Consider the following 19716-nt stretch of genomic DNA (forward strand, 5'->3'; position numbering starts at 1 on the left):
CCGGTCCCACAACGCCGACTGCATCGGGTAGCCAGCCCGTGAGTGCCAGTTCACATCGCTACCATACAACTGGCACGGAGCCATGGCTGATGCGCCCCTCTAATTGGTTGGGTTGCTGAAAATGGCATACTGCCGTGCCAGAAACAGGAGGGCCGTTCACACGCCTCCTGCGCTTCCGTGGCGCGCCCGGCCAATCAGACACCGGAAAAGTCGCCATAGAAGCGCCTCACCTGGGAAACCACCAGATTTCACCAGTAGCTTTTTAAGCTGACGGGGAGTTGTTCTACCACGAGGTGGGTACGGATGGCTGTCGGGTGCCAGATGTGTGCGTCTGATCATGCTGATTTGATCCGGAGGGGAGGAGTGACTGTGTCGGGGCAAACCGCCTGTGTGATCACAGCCCATGTCTTGCTTCACAATAGAGTGTTGCATGAGAAATATACATTTAAACCCAAATATGTTCTCCTAATAAGCCCTGGCAGAAGCATGTTATAGAACCACTCTATTATAGTGCTTTGTAATTTTTTCCAACACTTACAGAGCAGCACCAGCTGCTATTTTCCTTCTGCTCACAGTTCTTTGGATCTTACCCATAATAATAATTGCCACAAATGGCAGCATATGCCTTTCTGCATTCTTTTTGTGCAACAAATTCAGGAAGGCATAAGAAGTCAGGGCATAGCCTGGATGTCCATAACTACAGAAACCTAAATAACTATTCTTTGGACAAAACTGATACATTGCACGTAGCAATTTAGTAAGTTACCACTCTTCAAGTTTCACTTTTCTATTTATATTGCAGTCAGTGCAGAAGTCGTAAGGGATCTACTGTCAAACAAGATGCAAGGAAAAAGTTGTCAAATGGCCAAATATGGGTTATGGTGCAACAACAAAAAAAATCACATTCTAACAATACTGAATTTGGCCCACTTCCTTCAATTTTTGCTACATGAAACACACATTGGAAACACAGTATTGGACATTACAATATATCCAGATCATAGAAAGGACATTAAGTAGTTCTGTTGCAGAATGTAAAAAGTCAAAGCGAGATAAACAGACATCACGCTCAAGCATATACGAGTTAGAAATGTAGAGACTACTCATTTGAGGTATTTTGTGTGTGTGTTTTTACAAAAAAATACTGGACTATAAATAAAGTATTTTGACATGCAAGCTCCTTTGTCTGTCTCATTGATTATGTGATTAAATAGCCAGATGCCTCATGGACTTCAAAAAGCCCCTCATTAAAAAACTGAAACAAGTTTGAAAGAGGTAGGAAAATCCTTAATGCAGAGATAATTTGAATAAGAAATCTGATTTTTCAGTATTAAATTTGTGAAATTTGTGATTCAAATTTCTAAATAATTTTTAAAAATCATATCTATAGCTTGTTTCAGGTGGGGATTTCAACTTTAGGGGGGATTTGTTATTATATAAAGTTTGGTGACAAAACTAGAATCTGAACAGAAGAAACTAGATTTTGAAAATTGATCAACTTTTAAATTGGCAGAGTCTATTTTACTAATCTTTTATAAAGTTGCATTTGTTCAGATCTAGCCTACAAAGTGATCGGCATTGCTTGGATCTTTAAAAGAGTGGTTTGTCAAAAATGGAGCACTGAAGTTTATAAATAAAGTATTAACAAAGTATTAAACATCAGAAAGAAAAATAACTCGGCATACCAACTGCATTTACAGCTTATTTTGTTTGCACTATTTATTTTCTCTACAGCTTAGAAATAATAATAATAAATTAACTAATAATGACTCCAGTTCAGAGATTCTTACAGACATGTAAGGGAGGGAAATTCTTCCTCACTAATTAACTAGTTAGTACTGTCCATGACAGGAAAGATGGCCTGTAAAGAAGGAAAGAATGAGAGGTATTTGGAATTTCACCTAGGCACATGCACATATACCCAAATGTTCAGAACTGTTGGGCAAAGAGGACCATAGCCAGAAAGAGGATGTGTGAGCAAAAACCTGCAGAGACAGGCAAAGGACGATACCTCAAAGGCAGAGCACATGATATGCATGCAGAAGGTCCCTGGTCCAGTCCTTACCACCTCTCATTAAAAAAGAAAGGGAGGGCATCAGAGAGCATATTTGAAAGCTGCTGTTAGAATAGACAGTAATTAGCAATAGTATGATGCCACATAACATCCTATTTCCACCTATGGATTAGCCTTCCTGAAGTGGAGCCATTATTTTTTTCTGCTGAAAATTAATCATGATATTTAATAGGATTAAATAATTTTAGGATTTTACAGGAATACCAGTTCTTAAACACGCTCATGTCTAGTTCTTCAGTGAAGCAACTACACTAGAAGCTTTAAACATCTATAATAAGAGTCTGTTTAAACAATCCCTATTTTAAAAAGTTTAAATACTTTTATCACTTTCAAGCTGATTCTTAAATGCAGGGTAGCTTTAGCTAACTGCTTTGGAAAAAATAAACAGCCGTAATCAGAAAACTTAATTATGCGTATCATTTACCAACAGGAACAAATCCTGGTGGAGTGATGGCAAAGAATCCTGCAAATTCTCATCCAGTTAATAAAACAGAATGAAAGAGGATTTATACGTACAACCCAATCCTGCACAGAGTCAGACCCATCTAATTGAATTGACTTCAATTAAGGGTGTAGGATGCTTAGGATTGCACCAGTAGAGACTTACAGAATTTCAGAAACATTTCTAACCTCTTTTTGTCATCACCTTGGATCCAGTTCTCATGTGAGAATTTCACTCACTCAATTCCCAATAAGATCAGTCTTTTAAATAAACCAGTACACATATATACATTACACAGAAAAGTGAATTTACACAAAGCACAAGTCTCTCACTGCATGTAGATGGATATGTACTGGCAGAGAGAGAGGAGTTAGGCATGTGGCATCTTGATTCAGGGACAGGCATAAGAACCCACTGGCAGTCAGCGTTCCCTCTAAGCTGTGCGTGTGAGCAGCTGCTCATTAGCGCAGAAAGCCCTGCTCAGCAGCAATCTGGCGCTGTGCAGGGTCCTGAACATCCCATTGCCCATTTTAAGATGACAGCAGTTAATTTTGCTCAGGATGTCAACTGCACCACTCAGGCCCCTGCCACATGTGGGGAAAAAGAACGGGCAAAGTGCGGCTTTTTAAAGCCGCACCAAAAGAAACACGCAGCGGCGGGATCACATAGATCCCCTAAGCCGCTGCGCAGTTCCTCCCCGGCACGATCAGATGCCGGGGGGAAGCTACGGAAGGGGGAGAGAGGCTGCCGAACTGTGCATGTGTGAGCAAGCACAGTTCATCCGGGAGCCTGGGTTGCTCCAGAAGATGAGCATGCCAGCGATCTGACGGCTGCGCTTGCTGCGGCTTATCCAGTAAGTCCTCCTCTGGGGGTGGTTATTTTTCCATGCGCATTTTTGGCCTGAAGGGCCAGATCGGGGACGAGTGCACACCGATTCCCAGATGTTGCGGTGTGCTCGCGCCCGTTTGCTCCACCCCCGATCCGTCCCTCTCCTGGGCCAAAACCTCTCGTGTGACTGGGGCCTCAGTTGAGGGAGAAAATTAGCGGAAACATTGCTGGCAGTCCTACTGATCTGCAGGATTCTATGAGCCAACCAAACCAACATTCATTAAGGATGTTTAATTTGATTAACAGTATTACCCTCAGCCTATTTAAAAGCATATAACTATTGTTGCTTTTAAAACAAGAGTAACTCATAAGAGATGCAAATAACTAGCTTTGAAGGATTCCCCTATATCCTTAAGCTGATGGAGAAGTTCAGCAATTCCAGCTCTTCGTCAGTAGCAGCACAATACTGGAAGAAACTGCACATATTGGAAGAACCTGCACATTCTAGGGCAGCTATCAGACTATGGAGAAGCTGAATCTACTTGGCTCAAGATTTTGTATCTGTTTTTGTAGCAGAGCCATAAAACTAGTCATTGAGGAGTTTTGAATAAACATGCAGTTAACACGTACACATCAATGAACATAAGTGAATTGACAGCAACCAGTTTCTTGCTCTGGAAAAGAGGCCAACTGTGCCAAAGAAAGACTTGCAAGAGTCCAGATATAGTGAACCATAATCAAAGAGGGTCTTTGATTTCAGTACTTAATAAGAAATTGCCTTATGTATTGTAAAGTTCCTTTGAATACTGTAACTGTGACTCACAATTTGCGTTCTCAAAGGGAATTTCCCCTTTAAAAAAGAAACCAAAGGGGATCATGTTCCCGCTCTGTAAGCTCAGATTTAGTTCAAAGAGCATTTTTGCAAGAAACTGATGCCTGTCATATTGTCCCACAATTTGCCTCCAAAATGAGTAATAAAAAACCCACAGAAGGGTTTCCGTAAAAACTAAAAGTACAATGCTTAGTTTAGAACATTGCACTCGGTTACAGAACTGTAGTAATTCCCACCATATTGCAATGCCTTTTGGAATTGAAAGCAGCATTCTGGGCACTGCCATCCCTTTTCTTTTCAGAATTCGAAGCAAAGTTTCATCTCTGTTTCCTACCCGACTCAAGGGAGAGTGCTGTCCATTCAGCCTGGTTCTCTGTATTCTGTGCATCACTGAGAGTCCTAGTGTTCTACTAGAAATAGCTCAAGTGCAAATACCACATGCTAACGGCAGTTTAGCATGTCTGTAACTGTCATGAATATGGCTTCTAGGAATTAGAAGGCATGGCAGATACTTAAATCTGAAGCAAAGGCAGAGGCCTCTCTTCGACCTGGTTGAGTCCTGTCAACAGGGAGAACAACAGCTAAGCTAACAAACTCTTTTCTTCTTAGAAATGTCATCTTCTTTGCCTTCTCTTGACTAACAGGAGACCACGGATACCAAGATAGCTTCTCTATGGCTTCTGGCTTGGGAGCTTTTTGATGTAAAGACATGCCCTAAAGATATCAAGCATTATCTCATCGCTGTCACTTAGCCTTGTAAGGTCCCTTCTTTGATCTGTTGAATGAAGAGGTTTCTTTCATCCTCTGGTGTCCTCCCATTCTGGGCTCGGACAATGCAGGTGGGCCTGTGCAGATTGAGCATGTAGATCAAATGCTGCTTCTCATTCTTCAGCTCCTCTATCTGAGCTTTCAGTTCTGCATTGATGGTTTCCAGTTTTTCTGATTCCTAGTCACAGAAGAGTTATGTAAATACAAAACCGAACGTTTTACGCAACAAATTCAAAATAATCTGACAAGTATTTTTTCCCCACATGACTGTGGTGGGGTGTGGGTTGTAGAAGCTGAGGTGACAGTTCTGTGCAAGGATAAGTGGCCGCCGCAGGAATTCCCTGCAAACACTGAAAACCTGCCCCTCCCCCCCGGCCTCCTGGACTAAAGTCCTCGTATTTTGCTTTGCCTGGTGCAACCTTCTTCTATTGTCTTCACTTGTCACACCCCAACCCCTTGACCCATATCCAGAATTCTGCTGCTAAAGTCATTAACTTCTCCATTGTCCTGACTATGTAAAGCTTCAGTGGCTTCCCATCCCTTTCTTCATTCGTTTTGTCCTTGTCTTTAAAGCACTTCATGGCCTTGCCCAACCCCATTTTGCTCTCAGATTATTCTGTCTGTTCTCCCTCACAGCCCTCATTTGGCTGGAACTCCCTTCAGAATACGGGTGTAAAATACTATGTCTTCCCCTCAGATCCCTCCATTTGACTAAGCTCGTGCTGAGCTCCTCCAGCCATCCTTCATAAAGCACAGATGTGTAGTTGCATTTGGCCATATTAGGAATAATGGTGATTACTGTAACCCTGTCACTGAAGACTTTGCGGTTGAATCTTTCCCCACTGGATTGCTCTCTGGATCAAAATCAAATCTATGGGGGATCCATTGAGCAGTGTGAGAGGGATGCATACCTTTTTTTTTTTTTGCAGTTTATTCTTGGCGTAGAGATAGATCATGAACACCAGGGAATTTTTTTCTTTAAATTCCTGTCAGTGTTCACTTCTGTGACCCCAAGATTCAGAGATCCCAGGGAAAGTGCCCTCAGTTGTTTCAAAAAGTTTTTAAAAACCCAGGAAACTCGTTTAAAACTGCTGGTATGCTGAAAAGCACTTTTAAAAAGTTTTTTACACATTTTTCAGCACATAGGCCTAATTTTGAAAGGGGTTTCCTTAATTTTTTTTGTTTGCTTGTTTCTACGATAGTAAACTGTATAGTAGTGTTCTTCTGTAACACAGAAATTTAAAAAAAAGAGAGACTTCAAAATTAACCATTTATCCACCAAAAATCTTATGTTTTCAATTTAACTTTTGGAAAAAGAGCCAGTTTTAAAGGGGGTCCTGTTTTATTGTGTTCTGTGTTTCAATACAGGCAGACCCTTTCCCTAGTATTGTTAGGATTATGGAATCTGAAATGTAGGGCACATCATTCTCTATTTAACACCTGAGTTTTGCTCCTCAAAGGACTACAATATTTAACAGAAAACTGGAACAAATACTAATTAGTCTGGAGGAATATGCTCACTTCTAATTCACATCCATCAGTTGTTCTCATTGCTTCTGTCCTCACTTTGTTCTCTCTCTATTGGCTGCAGTCACATGGAGCATTAGCCACGCTACAGAGATGGAAGATAGGCGGATTTTCCGGGCGCGATCACACCGCAACATCTGGGAAGCGTAGAGCTCCCATGGCGAACCCAAGGCTTCCCACCGAAGATGTGGAGTTAAAAACTAGTACCTCCGAGGTACTAGTTTCCGGAAACCGCGGGGCAAGGGCTGGCATCTGATCGTGTTTCTGGTGGTGACATCCGGCGCCCGCCCATGTCACTTCGCAAACAGTTTTCCCCCCCCCCAAGTCTCCACAAGATGCGCACAAGCACCCAATGGTGCATGCGCACAAAGAGGAAAGCGAAATTGCCGTTTCGGCTTTAAAAAAAAAATGACCCCGTTTGTCATGGCAGCAGTGCCTAGCCATTGCTGGTGTGATTGCGCCGTGCCACTTCTCTGCCGCGCTGCAGGATCGTCATGTGATCGCCAACCTCGTTTACCCACCGGCGCGGAGGGACGGACTTGTGATGTGCCGCCAGCGCATCTGATCATGTAATCGCGGATCAAACTGCGCCGGGGCAATTAGCCAAGCCTCCTCCCCTGTGATATCCGGTCTGTGTGACCGGGGCCATTATAGACTTTAGAATGTAAATTCCTCAGGGCAGGTGTCTGTCTTTGCTTATTCTGTAAAGCACCATATTGTATATGGATAGTGCTCTATAAATACAAATCTAATTGATTAAATACCCCAGTTTTGTCTAGAAAGACTAGGAAAACTATCAGATATTGGCAGTAAAACTATCAGACATTAGAGCTGCTGCAAGCTTTAATAAGTTAAGCAGTACAGTTTTAAAAGTTTTACTGCAAGGTTAATATTGTCTCTCCAGATATTCAGTGTGTCTGAGAACAAGGGTGTAACAAGAGCCCAGAGGTACAAGTCAGTGAAAGGCAAAAGTGAACCACATAAATAAATCATATCTTAACATAGCACATGTAGGAATCCATCTTCAGTAACTCAAACATGAATACAATAATCAACCATACAATTCAGGCAATTTCAGTGCCAAACTATGCCATTTATTTAGGCATTTTTAACAGAAAGCCTTTTCCAACCACCCTAGATTCTCTTTCTTGCCTAAACACATACCGACAGAAATGATCAGTTAGCTTACTTTCTGCAGACATTCAGTTTTTTCCTTCTTCTTATTTCGACATTTTGCTGCTGCAATCTTGTTTCTTTCCCTCCGTCGTCTTTTCCTTTCATCTTCCTCAGGTACACCCTAGAAGAATTCAAAGAGAGGCATGTCGTTCTTTTTGTATGCAAAATATCAACGTCTCTGCATTAACTACAGTCAGGATGAAACTACTAAAGTGACAAATCTCTTTGCTACCAACAAATGAGTGCTCTGAATTAATCATAAGAAGCTGAAGGTCCACAAAAAAAATACAATCATGAGGAAGGGGAACAATTCAGAGAATCCTAGATCTGAGGGGAGGGCATTTCCAAACTCTCAGGGCCTGAACAGGCTGCTTTCTGCCCCCCTCCCCCTCCTTTAACTGATACAAATCTCAATATTTCATCCCTTCTTGAGCATACATTTTGTCTTGGGGGGTCTCTTTTCTCATTTATAAAATCATACCATACCTGAGAGGTCTACCGAATTGTCTGCAGGCAGCCTGGTTTTGCGGCTTTTGTCAATTACATAGGGGTGAACCAGTGTACAGATCTGCTGCAGCATGGAGGCCATGTAGTAGATGAGGCCACCATGGTTAGGGCTCTAATCCCATACAAACATCTTTAAGAGTAGTTTCTAGAAAATATTCTCTAGCTGGTGCATAATGTGTCAGGGTTCATCTTAGGTTTGTAATTGTCGGAAGTATTTCTGAAGATTGGTAGTGCTAACTGCACATGATTCTTGTGATCCACCCTGAGCCCACTTTGGGGAGGGCTCTAAATAAATTAATAAATAAAATAAATCTCCGAAAGCCATTTCAATGGCAGGGCTCAGGCCTGACATTAATAGAATGCCCCTAAAAACATGAGAGTGCATTTTCCTCACCACTGAGAAACCACAGCCTACATCCTTTCCCCTCATTTATGTGGGGACTGTGGAGAAGGCTTCCAGATCAGATGTTATTGTTTCCAAACTCAGAATCCTCCAAACATCAATTATAAAAAACAGAGACAATTACAAACCTAAGAGTAGCATTAACCTTACTTAGACAGCCCAATCTACAGACCAGTTAGACAATAGCTAGGTTCAGATTCAGTTTGCCACTATTAGAACAAGACTGGTAGTTTAGTTCCAGTTTGGAATCCTGGTCTGCAAGGAAGACACAAGCCATAGCTTTCCTGTAAGATGCAATGGCAAACTATGGTTCATTGTAAAACAGAAATCATTAGACTGTCATATGCACGGGGAAGGAAGGAGGGTGAGATCTTGACAATCCCTCCCCTTGTTCACATTCATTAAGTTCTAACATTTAATTAGATTGCCAGTACTGAACATGAAATTTCTTTTTATTTAAATGGAGTACCTCTGCTTTAAAGAGAGACGTTTCACCCAGTCTATCAGAAACAGTTACTGTGTCCAATGTGGAGGGCATCCTGTGGGATAGGCGCTTATTCTGGATAGCAAATCTTAATTCTTCTTTCACCAGTGGGTTTAGATTAGGAAAGTCTTCAAATCCCAGAGATACTGAAGGAGACAGGCATGGAACAATTGCAGAGGCACTGACTTCTGAAGCAGATAGCTGACCTGGGTGTTGGAGCATCATTTTGCTGAAAGTAAAGAGAAGAAACCAGATTAGTCTTTTCAAAGTTTACCAAGATCAAAATATTTGTCAAAAGACTGTTAATTCTCAACTAAGAGACAAATTCAGAAAACATGGCCTTTGTACATGGAATTATTCCAGCAATTCTGGGTTGTGACTGAATACACATGCTGAATACAGAATGGTTGTATAAACATACAAAATAGTTGCAGTCCAACTGAAATACTAGAGACTCAGAGTGGTGTACAACATTTTGCCTTAAAAACCCATTAGTCTAAATATACAGATAAAATACAAGTCTTAAAACAACAGATGGTGTATACACAAGCATAAAACCTATATGACGTCACAGTGCAATTTTTACCCCTGATGGCAGGGGAGAGGGTGGGAGGCAGTTATCTGGCCAAACTGTTGCTGTCCTCAACCATATGCTTGGTGGAACATCTCTGCCTTACAGGTCCTGTGGAACTGTAATAGGTCTTGCAGGGCCCTGATGACATTTGGCAAAGAGCTCCGGATGCTCCTTGGGCCAGGGACTTCCAGCAGATATTGTTCTGTAGAACACAACGCTTTCCAGGCACATTGGTCCCTGACTATTTAAGACTTTAAAGGTCAGAACCAAAACCTTGAACCTGACCTGGTACTCTATCTGGAACCAGTGCAGCTGGCGGAACACAGGTTGAATGCAGGCAGTTAATGGTGTCCCCATGAGGACCCAGGACACTGCATTCTGGACCAGCTGTAACTTCTGGATCAGCCTCAAGGGCAGCCCTGCATAGAGCAAGTTACAGTAATCAAGCCTAGAGGTGACTGTTGCATGGATTACAGGAGCCAGATCAGGGCGAGACAGGCAGGGGGCCAGTTGCCAGATCTGGTGTACTTGGAAAAACACCAGTCTGACAGCATGTGTGATCTAGGCCTCCATTGATAAGGAGGCATCCAGAAATACACCCAGGCTCTTAACCATCTGTGCTGGTGTTAATGAAGCATGGTCAAGAGCTAAGAGTTGGTGCCCAAGTCCTGAATCTCCCCCACCCAGCCAGAGAACCTATGACTTTGCTGGATTCAGTCTCAGCTGACTCTGTTTTAGCCACGTCACCACAGCCTCCGAACCCTCAGCCAGGTTTCCTGGGGTGGTATCTGGCCACCCATCCATCAGCAGTTATAGCTGGGTGTCATCAGCATACTGATGGCACCTTAGCCCAAAACTCTGCATCAGCTGGGCGGGAGGGCGCATATAGATGTTAAATAACATCAGGGAGAGGCTCAGTCACCTTTGTCACTCTGTGCTGAAGAGATCACTGACTCAAAGCCGGAACTGTTGAAAGCCACCACAGGCCCCCAGACTTAACATGTCACCCCTCCAACCCTGATCCAAATCAAATATCATAACAAAACAAATAAATTGGCTGGCTGTTACTACACATCTAATAAAAGGATCTGCATATCCATCTGTCTATCTATTTGTGGCAGGCATAACTTATCAGAAAATAAAAGTAGGAAACTCAAAATTGGCCACCAGCTGCAGAATGATCATGGTAGTTCCAAGGCTAAAAATGAAAGAACTGAAATATGTTGGCCCCGGTTATGTCCAGAACCCCGCCACACATACGCATACTATGCAACAAAAGCTAAATGTATAGTGGTTAAAGTGTCAAACTAGAATCTAGGAAACCCAGGTTCGAATCCCTACTCTGCCACGGAAGTTTGTAGGGTGACCTTGGGCTCATCATACACTCTCAGCCTAACCTACTTCACAGAATTGTTGTGAGAATAACATGAAGGAGAGGAGAATTATGTAAGCCACTTTGGGGGAAGAGAAATTAGAAATTAAGATAGATGAATGGCAGATCATGAAACGAAAAGAGCAAAACAAAGGAGGAGAAAAAGTGTGGGGGAAAGTTAGAGAAGTGTAGGAAAAGACAATGAAAAGGGGTTTTTATTATTTTACTACCACACACTAACTAACAGGGCTGCCCATTTGCAAGAACTCACTTGCAGGAGCTGGGTGGAACTAAAGGAAAAAGGAAACCACATAGACCTTATTAGGAGGCTGCATCCTGGCAAGGACTGCAGCTTGTCCTGGCTGGTCTTGTCTTGCTCCAATGCTGGTTTGGCTGATGGGTCTAACAACCTCTTTCCATCAGCCTCTTAGGCCCTTTCTGAATTATCCTTTTAATCCATGTTCACTGTAGTGTCCTCCAAGCGATTCTGCACTAAAATCGATTCAGCCTTCTTTTTAATCCAGGTTTTCCCCCCATTCTGCACTAAAATTGAGTTCAACCTTTTTATACCAGGTTTTCTCCCCATTCTGCTTTACATTATCTCCCTTCAGTGGTCAGCCCAGTTTCAGCCTGCTGTCCCCCTGGGTTATTTGGATGCTGTTTTGCCATGGACATAAATTGCCTCAACCCAAACACTGAGAAAATCTAGAGTAGCAGGCAAATGCGGAAAGGACGTGAGTAAGCTTTGCTAAAAGGCCCAGCCAACATGTTCTTGAGTGCTTTTTACTGTGCTTGCCTTTCCTGCGCCCCTAGGGGCTGTAGTCAAAACTGTATCATATTTTATTTGCATTTGGTGAATGCAGCACAAGGTTAGCTTCAGGGGCCCTCCAGGTGACTTGGGTTGGGCCCCCCTGAATTTTGTCCCCTCAATCCCCCTCCTGGTGGCCCTGCTCAGAGTAATACTAAGCAAGTTCTTCTTACTTATTACTTCTAAATCTCATTTTATTCACTGAGGCTTACTCCCAGGAAAGCATTAGGATTGCAGCGTCAGTGTTCAAATTAATACAATATTTGTTTCTTGGAATAGTTCCTGAAGAACTCCATTTTAATGGAGGAAGCAATAAAAACCTGCCAGACCTTATGGCAAAATCTATTACAATTAGTTTCACAATGGATAATTTAATTATCACCTTCGGGCACTGATGTACATAAATGAAGCTGTCATGGACAGCTGAGATCTGATTGATGTATGTAATTACTGCTCTAGGTGATGGTTTGAGCAAGGCAACCCTCTTTACATCAGCTACACCCGTGTAATTTACACCCATGTACACACCAAACCAATTTGCTTATGACAGCCCTCCCTTTTATATTTGCCTTATTCTTCGACAATCAGCGGCCGCTATGTACATGACAACAGGTTGTCATGCGTATTGGTGGTGCACATGTACACGTACATGCAAAATATACATGCCGTGGAAAACCTTGGCCAATCATGACAGAAAACAACACATGCATTTGGCAATCTGGATATGGGGTTTCTGTTAATTTCAACACAGATGTATTTTGTATGTAAGAGTTTTATTATATGCAAAGCAAATAACAGACAACTGGAAAACCTGCTTATTACCAAAGAAGAGACGATTTCCTGGCATTGTTTTCACAAACCTTGGGGAACTTAAGTAATTTTCTTCAGAAATCCCCTAGTTATGACTCACAGCTCAAATGCTGATATCCTTTAATCCTTCTAAGGTGTAGAAGATACTTTGCTGAAGTCAACAACAGACCCAGAAGTTTCAGCTGAAGAAAAACTTTACTCTTTAGCTTCATTTCAATAATAAAGTAACAAGGTAATAATAATAATAAATAAATGTCTCCAATGATTAAATTCCCAACTGCTTATCAAATCCTTATTCAAATGCTCATTATTAAATAAATATCCTTATTAAAATGCACATTCGTCAATATGTTTTCTTGATTGTGGTTATCGTTTTATTTCTCATGGGTAGCTATGAAGAACCCATTCATATTCAAGTTTATCTTCAGAGAAATAAGAATTAGGAATTTGCTTTTTAGTACAGCAGGGTTCCTCACGATGCTGTGTTCTAGGAATAACCTCTGCGCAAAGGCGGGAAACAGGAACACACAGAGGCCCTAATTATAACCATGGTTCATAGCCAACCATTGCCAATTTCTGAAGCCTGATTCTACATGTTGGCACTACTGTTGTTATCAGAGCAAAGTTCTGAAGGCTTGGGAAGCAGCCAAGGCTGCATTACACTAGTTCCCTGGAAGAAAAATAGCTGAGAATGTTGGCCATGAAATACGGCTTTGAGAAGTACTACAGCTTTGGGTTGTGGTGATTCTATCTCAACAACCATGTTGCCGTTAATATATATCTTCTATTTTATTTCCATTACAGGATTCTTCTGTCCAGTGATCTTCCCTCACCACTAATGACAAATGGCCTTCACAAATCTAGGGTTAAGCAGAAAGGTTTCCAAGTCAGGGGGTTGTGACATTGGGAAGACATGAGCTCTGTGTGATTATGGGCTTCATCGATGCTGATAATTATCCCATGCAGGGCCTTTGTGTGTGTGTGTGTGTGTGTGTGTGTGTGTGTGTGTGTGTGTGTAATGATATCTTTGTGCTGTACTCAGTTCTCTTACGTTCTGAGTGGGAAAATTGGTGGAAACTGACACAACCTTATAAATGAGTACTAGCACCTTTGATTATAAATGAGTACTAGCACCCTCTCATTTGATTTTGTGACATTAGCATCATACCCTGTCTTCTGAAGAGCTGAAAAGGGGGTTACCATAGCATTCCTGTGGGTCAGGTTAAGCTGAAAGGCAGAAAAGGATGCCACAGCTGGTGCCAAAGCTGAACAAGAACTAGAACTTGGCTTTCTTACTTTCAGACACAGTGCTCTATCATTTATACACACAATCTACTACATACATTTTGCTGGTATGGTCTCTGTTTAAAGAATCATCATACACAGTTTGTGTAAACCAGTGATCCCTGATGTGACATCAATAGGCACCATGAGGAGGAGGAGGAGGAGAATCGATTTATACCCCGCCCTTCACTACCCAAAGGTGTCTCAGAGCAGCCTACAAACTCCTTTCCCTTCCCCTCCCCACAACAGACACCCTGTGAGGTAGGTGGGGCTGAGAGAACTCTTGACAGAAACTGCTCTTTTTCAAGAACAGCTGTGCCAGAGTTATAACTTGCCCAAGGTCATCCAGCAGGTGCAAGTGGAGGAGTGGGGAATCAAACCTGGTTCTCCCAGATTAGAGTCCGCGTACTTAACCACTACACCAAACTGGTGCCCACCAATTGATTTCCTGGTGCCCATTTGCTCCTTTGCCAAAGCACCTTTTCCCCACAGCAAAGAGCCAGTCCTGCCTTTCTTCCACCTCACTGGAGCAAGAAAACCCAGAAATATCTGACTGAATAGTAGGAGGTTGCTTGGCTCTCAACTTCCCAACATTTTGTGATTGTTCCCAATACTCAATGGCAGCCATTTTCTAACTGGCCCCAGCACTCCATGGCAGCAATTTTGGGTGGTGGTGCCCATTCCCTGTTCTCAGTGCTCTAATGTTGAGTTCCTTAATCGTCTATGAAGTTCACTTAAGCATAAAGACAGGGGACATCTTTCAGCATCCAAGAATCTGCACCTCCTCTAAGTTGAATATGAGATAGCTGCAACTGCATTTTTTTGCCCTTTAGTAGCTTATGTTCACTATATCACATAAAGGTCCAAAGGGAAACATTCCAAAACCAATTTATGAAATATTGTATACTGATTTTCAAATAATTTAAATTCAAGATCTGACATACCCCTCCCCATAATGTGCTCCTCTATCAAAAATGTTCCATCTCTTTGTCCACAATATCCTTTTACAACAGGATAACAAAGATCCACGCTCCATCTCCATTATAAAGTTATAGATCTTAAAACCAATACCATATAACTTAAACCATATTTATACACAAGGCGCTCCCTTAAACTGTCTTATTTTGTTTAGTGCTTAATATGATCCAGTTCTGTACACAGGATGCAACAGTGGGAGGGCTCCTAGTATCCTGGCCTCGCCGCTGGACCTCTTGATGGCACCTGGTATTTTTGGCCACTGTATGACATAGTGTTGGACTGGATAGGCCATTTGGCCTGATCCAACATTGGCTTCTCTTATGTTCTTATGATGCAAGTTATCTACCTAGCCCAGTCTTGTCTACCTTTAATAGCCACTGCTCTCTGAGGAATCATGTCAAAGTCCTTCCAGCACTGCTGCCTGAGACTTTTTAACTGGAGATGCCAATACCACCCTGTCCTTCTAGATTGGCTCCGTATTGTGGGATCATATGCCATTTATAGCTTCATTCCAAGTATCAATAGAGGTGCCCCGAATTTTCCATCTCATTTGCCCACACATTGTAAAATAAGGGTACTCAGCTGAGATTGTTCAGAGCCACTTAAAACTTCTGGCAGCCATGCAGGCATTCATTGACAAAAGAATTCCAGTAGATTCCCGCATTCCCCCTCACCTCTCGTTTTCTGGATTCATGTTTTAGATCTACCTTCCTATTATGTTACATTTTATTATTCTTAACTCAAATACTAACAAGAATTCACAAACTATTTATTCTAGAATACTCATGTAGGTATAATGTAGAACTGAAAATGCCAAAGATTAAATTATTGGACAAGCTGGATCAATTTTGGCTAAGTTGGTTGACATTTAAAAGTGTTGCTGTTATGGTATAAGGCACCCTGACCTCATTTTGATGTTCATCTTGTTTCACGATATGACATTAAAACTTATTTTTTGTCTGACAGCTTTGGTTTTGTTGTTGTTGTTCTGAATGCTTTCCTGTTATACATCAAGATCAATTAACAATGTGTTAATCACACACATCTTTAAAAGCGACTAAAGTTCATAGCCACCCTGAACTGAATTTGACCTTTTAGGATTTTACATTGCAGAGCAATTTGCTATGTTTATCTGCTGGTTTCCAAACTGCCAACTGTTGATTTCTGAAGAAAATCAATACCCCACCTGAAGCTGCTCTTTGTCAACCATTTTCAGTAGTGCCCTTACAAAGTTTTGCTTAGTTAGCAAATAGAACAAATGTTTTTAACTACTGGCCTTACTATATGGAAAAGGAATACTGATAATTAACAATCAGTTTCCGCTGTGAAGTGTGTCTCTTTCCTTATAATTCTTCTCTCAGTACATTTCACATATTACGTGATCAGCAAAACAATACTATGGGCAACTACTTAAAAGCAAGTCCCATTGGAATCAGCTGGACTTACTTCCAAGTAAATGTCAGATTCGTATTGAAGGACATGCAGCCCAATCTTAGCAGCCTAAAGTCGTATGGACACTCAGTTGCCTTTGCCGGTCCTTCCCAGTAAACATAGGACGGGGCTCCACAGCACTTCTAGCACTTCTCCTGACTTGCTGTTATATAAATGAAACAAAAAATTAATTGTATCCCCATTCTTCACATAAAGATTCACTACATCCATAACTTGAAATGACTAATGTTAACAATGAATTCATCTTCAGCCACTCTTGTGAACTCCGGGGACCCAAGTGCCCAACAACAACTTAAACTAAATCGAAAGAACCTTCACATACTTCTGTCGCCGTCTGTAAGGTCAGCTATGTGAAAGGACCAGAATCGTCGTCCCCCCCCCCCCCCCCCCCCCCCCCCCCTCTCCTGCGTCGCTGTCCTCCCTCGATAGCGGCTGCCTCTCCACGAGCGCGCCGGAGACGCGGGGCAGCATCCCGAGAAGCGGCGTCCGTTCCCTCTGGCAGGGCGCCACCCACCGGCAGCAAAACCATCTCCTTTTGAAAAGTAGCTTTCGCGTTTTCCCGGAATCTAGCCATCCCACAACTTACCATCAGTGAAAGCTGGATCATTTTATAGGGTCCAAATATTCTCAACAAAAAAAACCCCAAACCCCACTACGGGAACTGTTGGCGACCACTCTGAAAGATCATCCCAAGCGAGCCCGCGCGGCCTTTCGGCAGGTAAAGAGAGACAATCGTGAACTCCAAAACTGACTAACTTTTTTTTGTTTATGACCGAGGAAAAGCGGGGTCCCGCCCTAACTCCCCCCCGAAGCCAGCCCCCCGGGAAGGGGGGAAACTCTGTCCGACGGCAGCCGTCAAAGCGGCTGAGGCGGAAGCGAAACGACTGCCGAGGTGTGTTCTTTGAGTGGCCAGTCAAAACTTCCCTCGGATGAACGAACTTTTGCTCTCCGTTTAGTCTGAACTTAAACAAAACAAACAAACAAACAAAAACCCCAACCACCCACTCCCCCAAACCATTTGCCTAAGAAACTTTCCCTGCCGGTCCCATCACTTCTCCTGCATTTGTTTGAAAGAGTTCCGCCCCGCCGAATCAGCGCTCGCCAAAGTTTCAGGAGTCCCGGGAGAGCGACCACACTTTCGCTTCCTCCTCGCTGCCTTACCTGTGTTCTTCCTCTCCTCCGCTTCGTCGTCTTCTTTCCAGTGTTTGGGGCGCTCCGAGGTGAAAGAACAAATCACGAGAGAGGGGGAGGAAAGGAGAGCTTAAGGGGAAGTGAAAAGACAGACAGAAAGAGAAAGAGAGAGAGGTGATCTGCGGGCTGCTGCTACTGCCGAAGCCGGTGCCGGTGCCGGTGCCGCGCCGCTCCTAAGCGCTGGACAGCAGCTGCCGCCACCGCTGCCTCCTCCTTCCGAGCGCGCCTCCGACTCTCTGGCTGTCGGCGCGGTTGCATCACCCCCTTTATATAGGCACCCGGGCAAGCGCTGCTATTTACTCTGGGCGCGAGTCCCCGGCTGATGTCATGCTATTAATAGCCTCTTCCAGCCGGGAAGGGAGGCGAGGGGCGCGGCCACGGCCTCGGGTGGGCGGGGCCCCGGGGTGATGCAAGGCTTCCCCCAGCACTGCTCCCCGGGCGAAGGGGGGGGGCGGAGCCAGGCCTGCCCGGGCGCGCAGCGTCACGTTCCATAACAGGCCGGCCGGCCGGCCGAGCGAGCGCCTGGGCCGGGGGCCAGATGTGAACTCCCTTCGCGAGCAGCGGCATGCTCTCTCCTATGAGCCAATGGTGCCCAAGCCAGCCCATGACTCCAGGTCCCTGGCATCTCGCGGCAAAGCCGGGCTGGGCAAATAAGAGGAGGCTGGAGGTGGGACCGGGGGGGGGGGTTGTTTCCCCCCCTCGCCCCGTTTTCATTAAGGGACAGGGCAGGCAGGGCATCGAGAAGGCACCTTTTAGGAGATGATGTTTTGCCATTTTATAGAGCTATTTAAAGGACAGGGGACCGCTCCCCCCCCCGGGATCTGTCTAGACTTGTGTGCGTGTGAGAGAGACTGTGACTAAAGAGACTGGGCGTGTGGGTGCTATATGGGGTGTCCGTTTCTGGCCCTTCGGAGGCTTGTCGATTCCCCCACTGGGTGGTGTGTATGATCGAAGAGGATTATACCCACTTTGTACTTTACAAAGCGTCTGAGACACACAACCATCAGGATAGTTTCAACCCCTGGGTTTCCATGATAGTAACCCTCGCTCCGGATCCAACACCTCTTTCGCTAAAAGGCGTCTCTTTCTTAGACAGGCAGCCGAATACAGGAGAGGCGCAGACGACAAATTTGGGTCAGTGGGACAACTGAATGGGGAGGGCTCTTTTCTAACTGCTGCATTTCGTGGCGAGAGAGAGAGAAAGATATAACGCGGCCTCACCCTCCGAAGCTCCCACGATATTCCCCAAATGCTGACAAGCTGTCAAACGTGCGTTGGATACCTGCGGGTCAGTCGCGAAGATGCTCCCAGAGCCGTTTCCTACCGCCGATGCTTTTTAGCTTATTACAATCCTCGATTTCCTCTGTTAAGTTTAAAAAATCGAGTGTTATCGTCACGCCGTCCAATTTTGATTTTAAAAATTACCGTTGCGATACTCACCCCTTGACCAGGAAGTTAGTTCTACTGAAACGAACTGGACTTAATCCAGATCGGGAAAGACCTGCTTTGAACTGCCATTAAGAGTATCCTGAAGCTTAAGAGTACCTCTCTGGGTATTCCAAAATTCCATTTACTTCCATGGGATTTACGCCCAAGTAAGTGTACCTGACATTTTGCAGCTAAACCATTTTCACAATTTTGATGGCCATCATCATCATCATCAACAACAACAATAACCATAGTAACAGCAACAGTGATAATGTCTGTCTGTCGTCAATTTCGCTTCTTCCCTGCCTTTCGAATGCGAAGAAGGACCGGTTTAACCAACGTCCTGAGGCTCGGAAGGGGACCGACAGAATACAAGGGGAGACCACAGCAAGAGCTCTCCCTTTCCAGACTAGTTTGCATACTTTTCCATTCATCTTCTCTGAGTTTTGAGAAGCCAGGAGAATACAAAGGATGCCACCACAATAGGCTGCCGGGAGGCGCTCGCTTTGACGCATTTCCGTCCGGGTGCAAAGAAAGGCGTACGCACCGGTGAACGTACGTGTATTGAAACCAAACCAAACCGCACTAGTAAGAGTCAAGTACCTGAGGCATTGCACGATTAAGGTCAGGGCTGGAGATTTGCGCCATCCTCGGATCTCCCTCGGTACATTCGCTTGCAAGGAAGTCCCGTTGACCTCGATGCAACTTGCTTCTGTGAAAGCCTCCTTAGGATCTTAGCCTAAAAAGATGCCTGGTCGATAGGTACTTGGCACCACTG

General features: G+C 43.9%; 1 protein-coding gene across 3 annotated transcripts; it reads right to left on the reverse strand.

Moving 5' to 3' along the window:
* Positions 1–4640: 4640 nt before the first annotated feature.
* Positions 4641–18837, reverse strand: ATF3 (activating transcription factor 3). 3 transcript variants are annotated; one of them, XM_015427625.1, is made up of 6 exons: positions 18793–18837; positions 17481–17579; positions 16314–16461; positions 9027–9270; positions 7661–7768; positions 4641–5122 (listed from the first exon to the last, which is right to left on the reverse strand). In XM_015427625.1, exons 3-6 carry the CDS (start codon positions 16346–16348, stop codon positions 4925–4927), a joined length of 585 nt encoding a protein of 194 aa, XP_015283111.1. In that variant the 5' UTR covers positions 16349–16461; positions 17481–17579; positions 18793–18837; the 3' UTR covers positions 4641–4924. The 3 variants fall into 3 exon arrangements, with proteins under 3 accessions (XP_015283111.1, XP_015283110.1, XP_015283112.1); XM_015427624.1 differs by lacking the exon at positions 18793–18837 and having other exon boundaries at positions 17481–17737; XM_015427626.1 differs by lacking the exons at positions 16314–16461; positions 18793–18837 and having other exon boundaries at positions 17481–17737.
* Between the last annotated feature and the right edge of the window lie 879 nt (positions 18838–19716).

The sequence above is a fragment of the Gekko japonicus genome, unplaced genomic scaffold, assembly GCF_001447785.1.
Source record: "Gekko japonicus isolate JY-2015 unplaced genomic scaffold, Gekko_japonicus_V1.1 scaffold45, whole genome shotgun sequence".
Lineage (NCBI taxonomy): Eukaryota > Metazoa > Chordata > Lepidosauria > Squamata > Gekkonidae > Gekko > Gekko japonicus.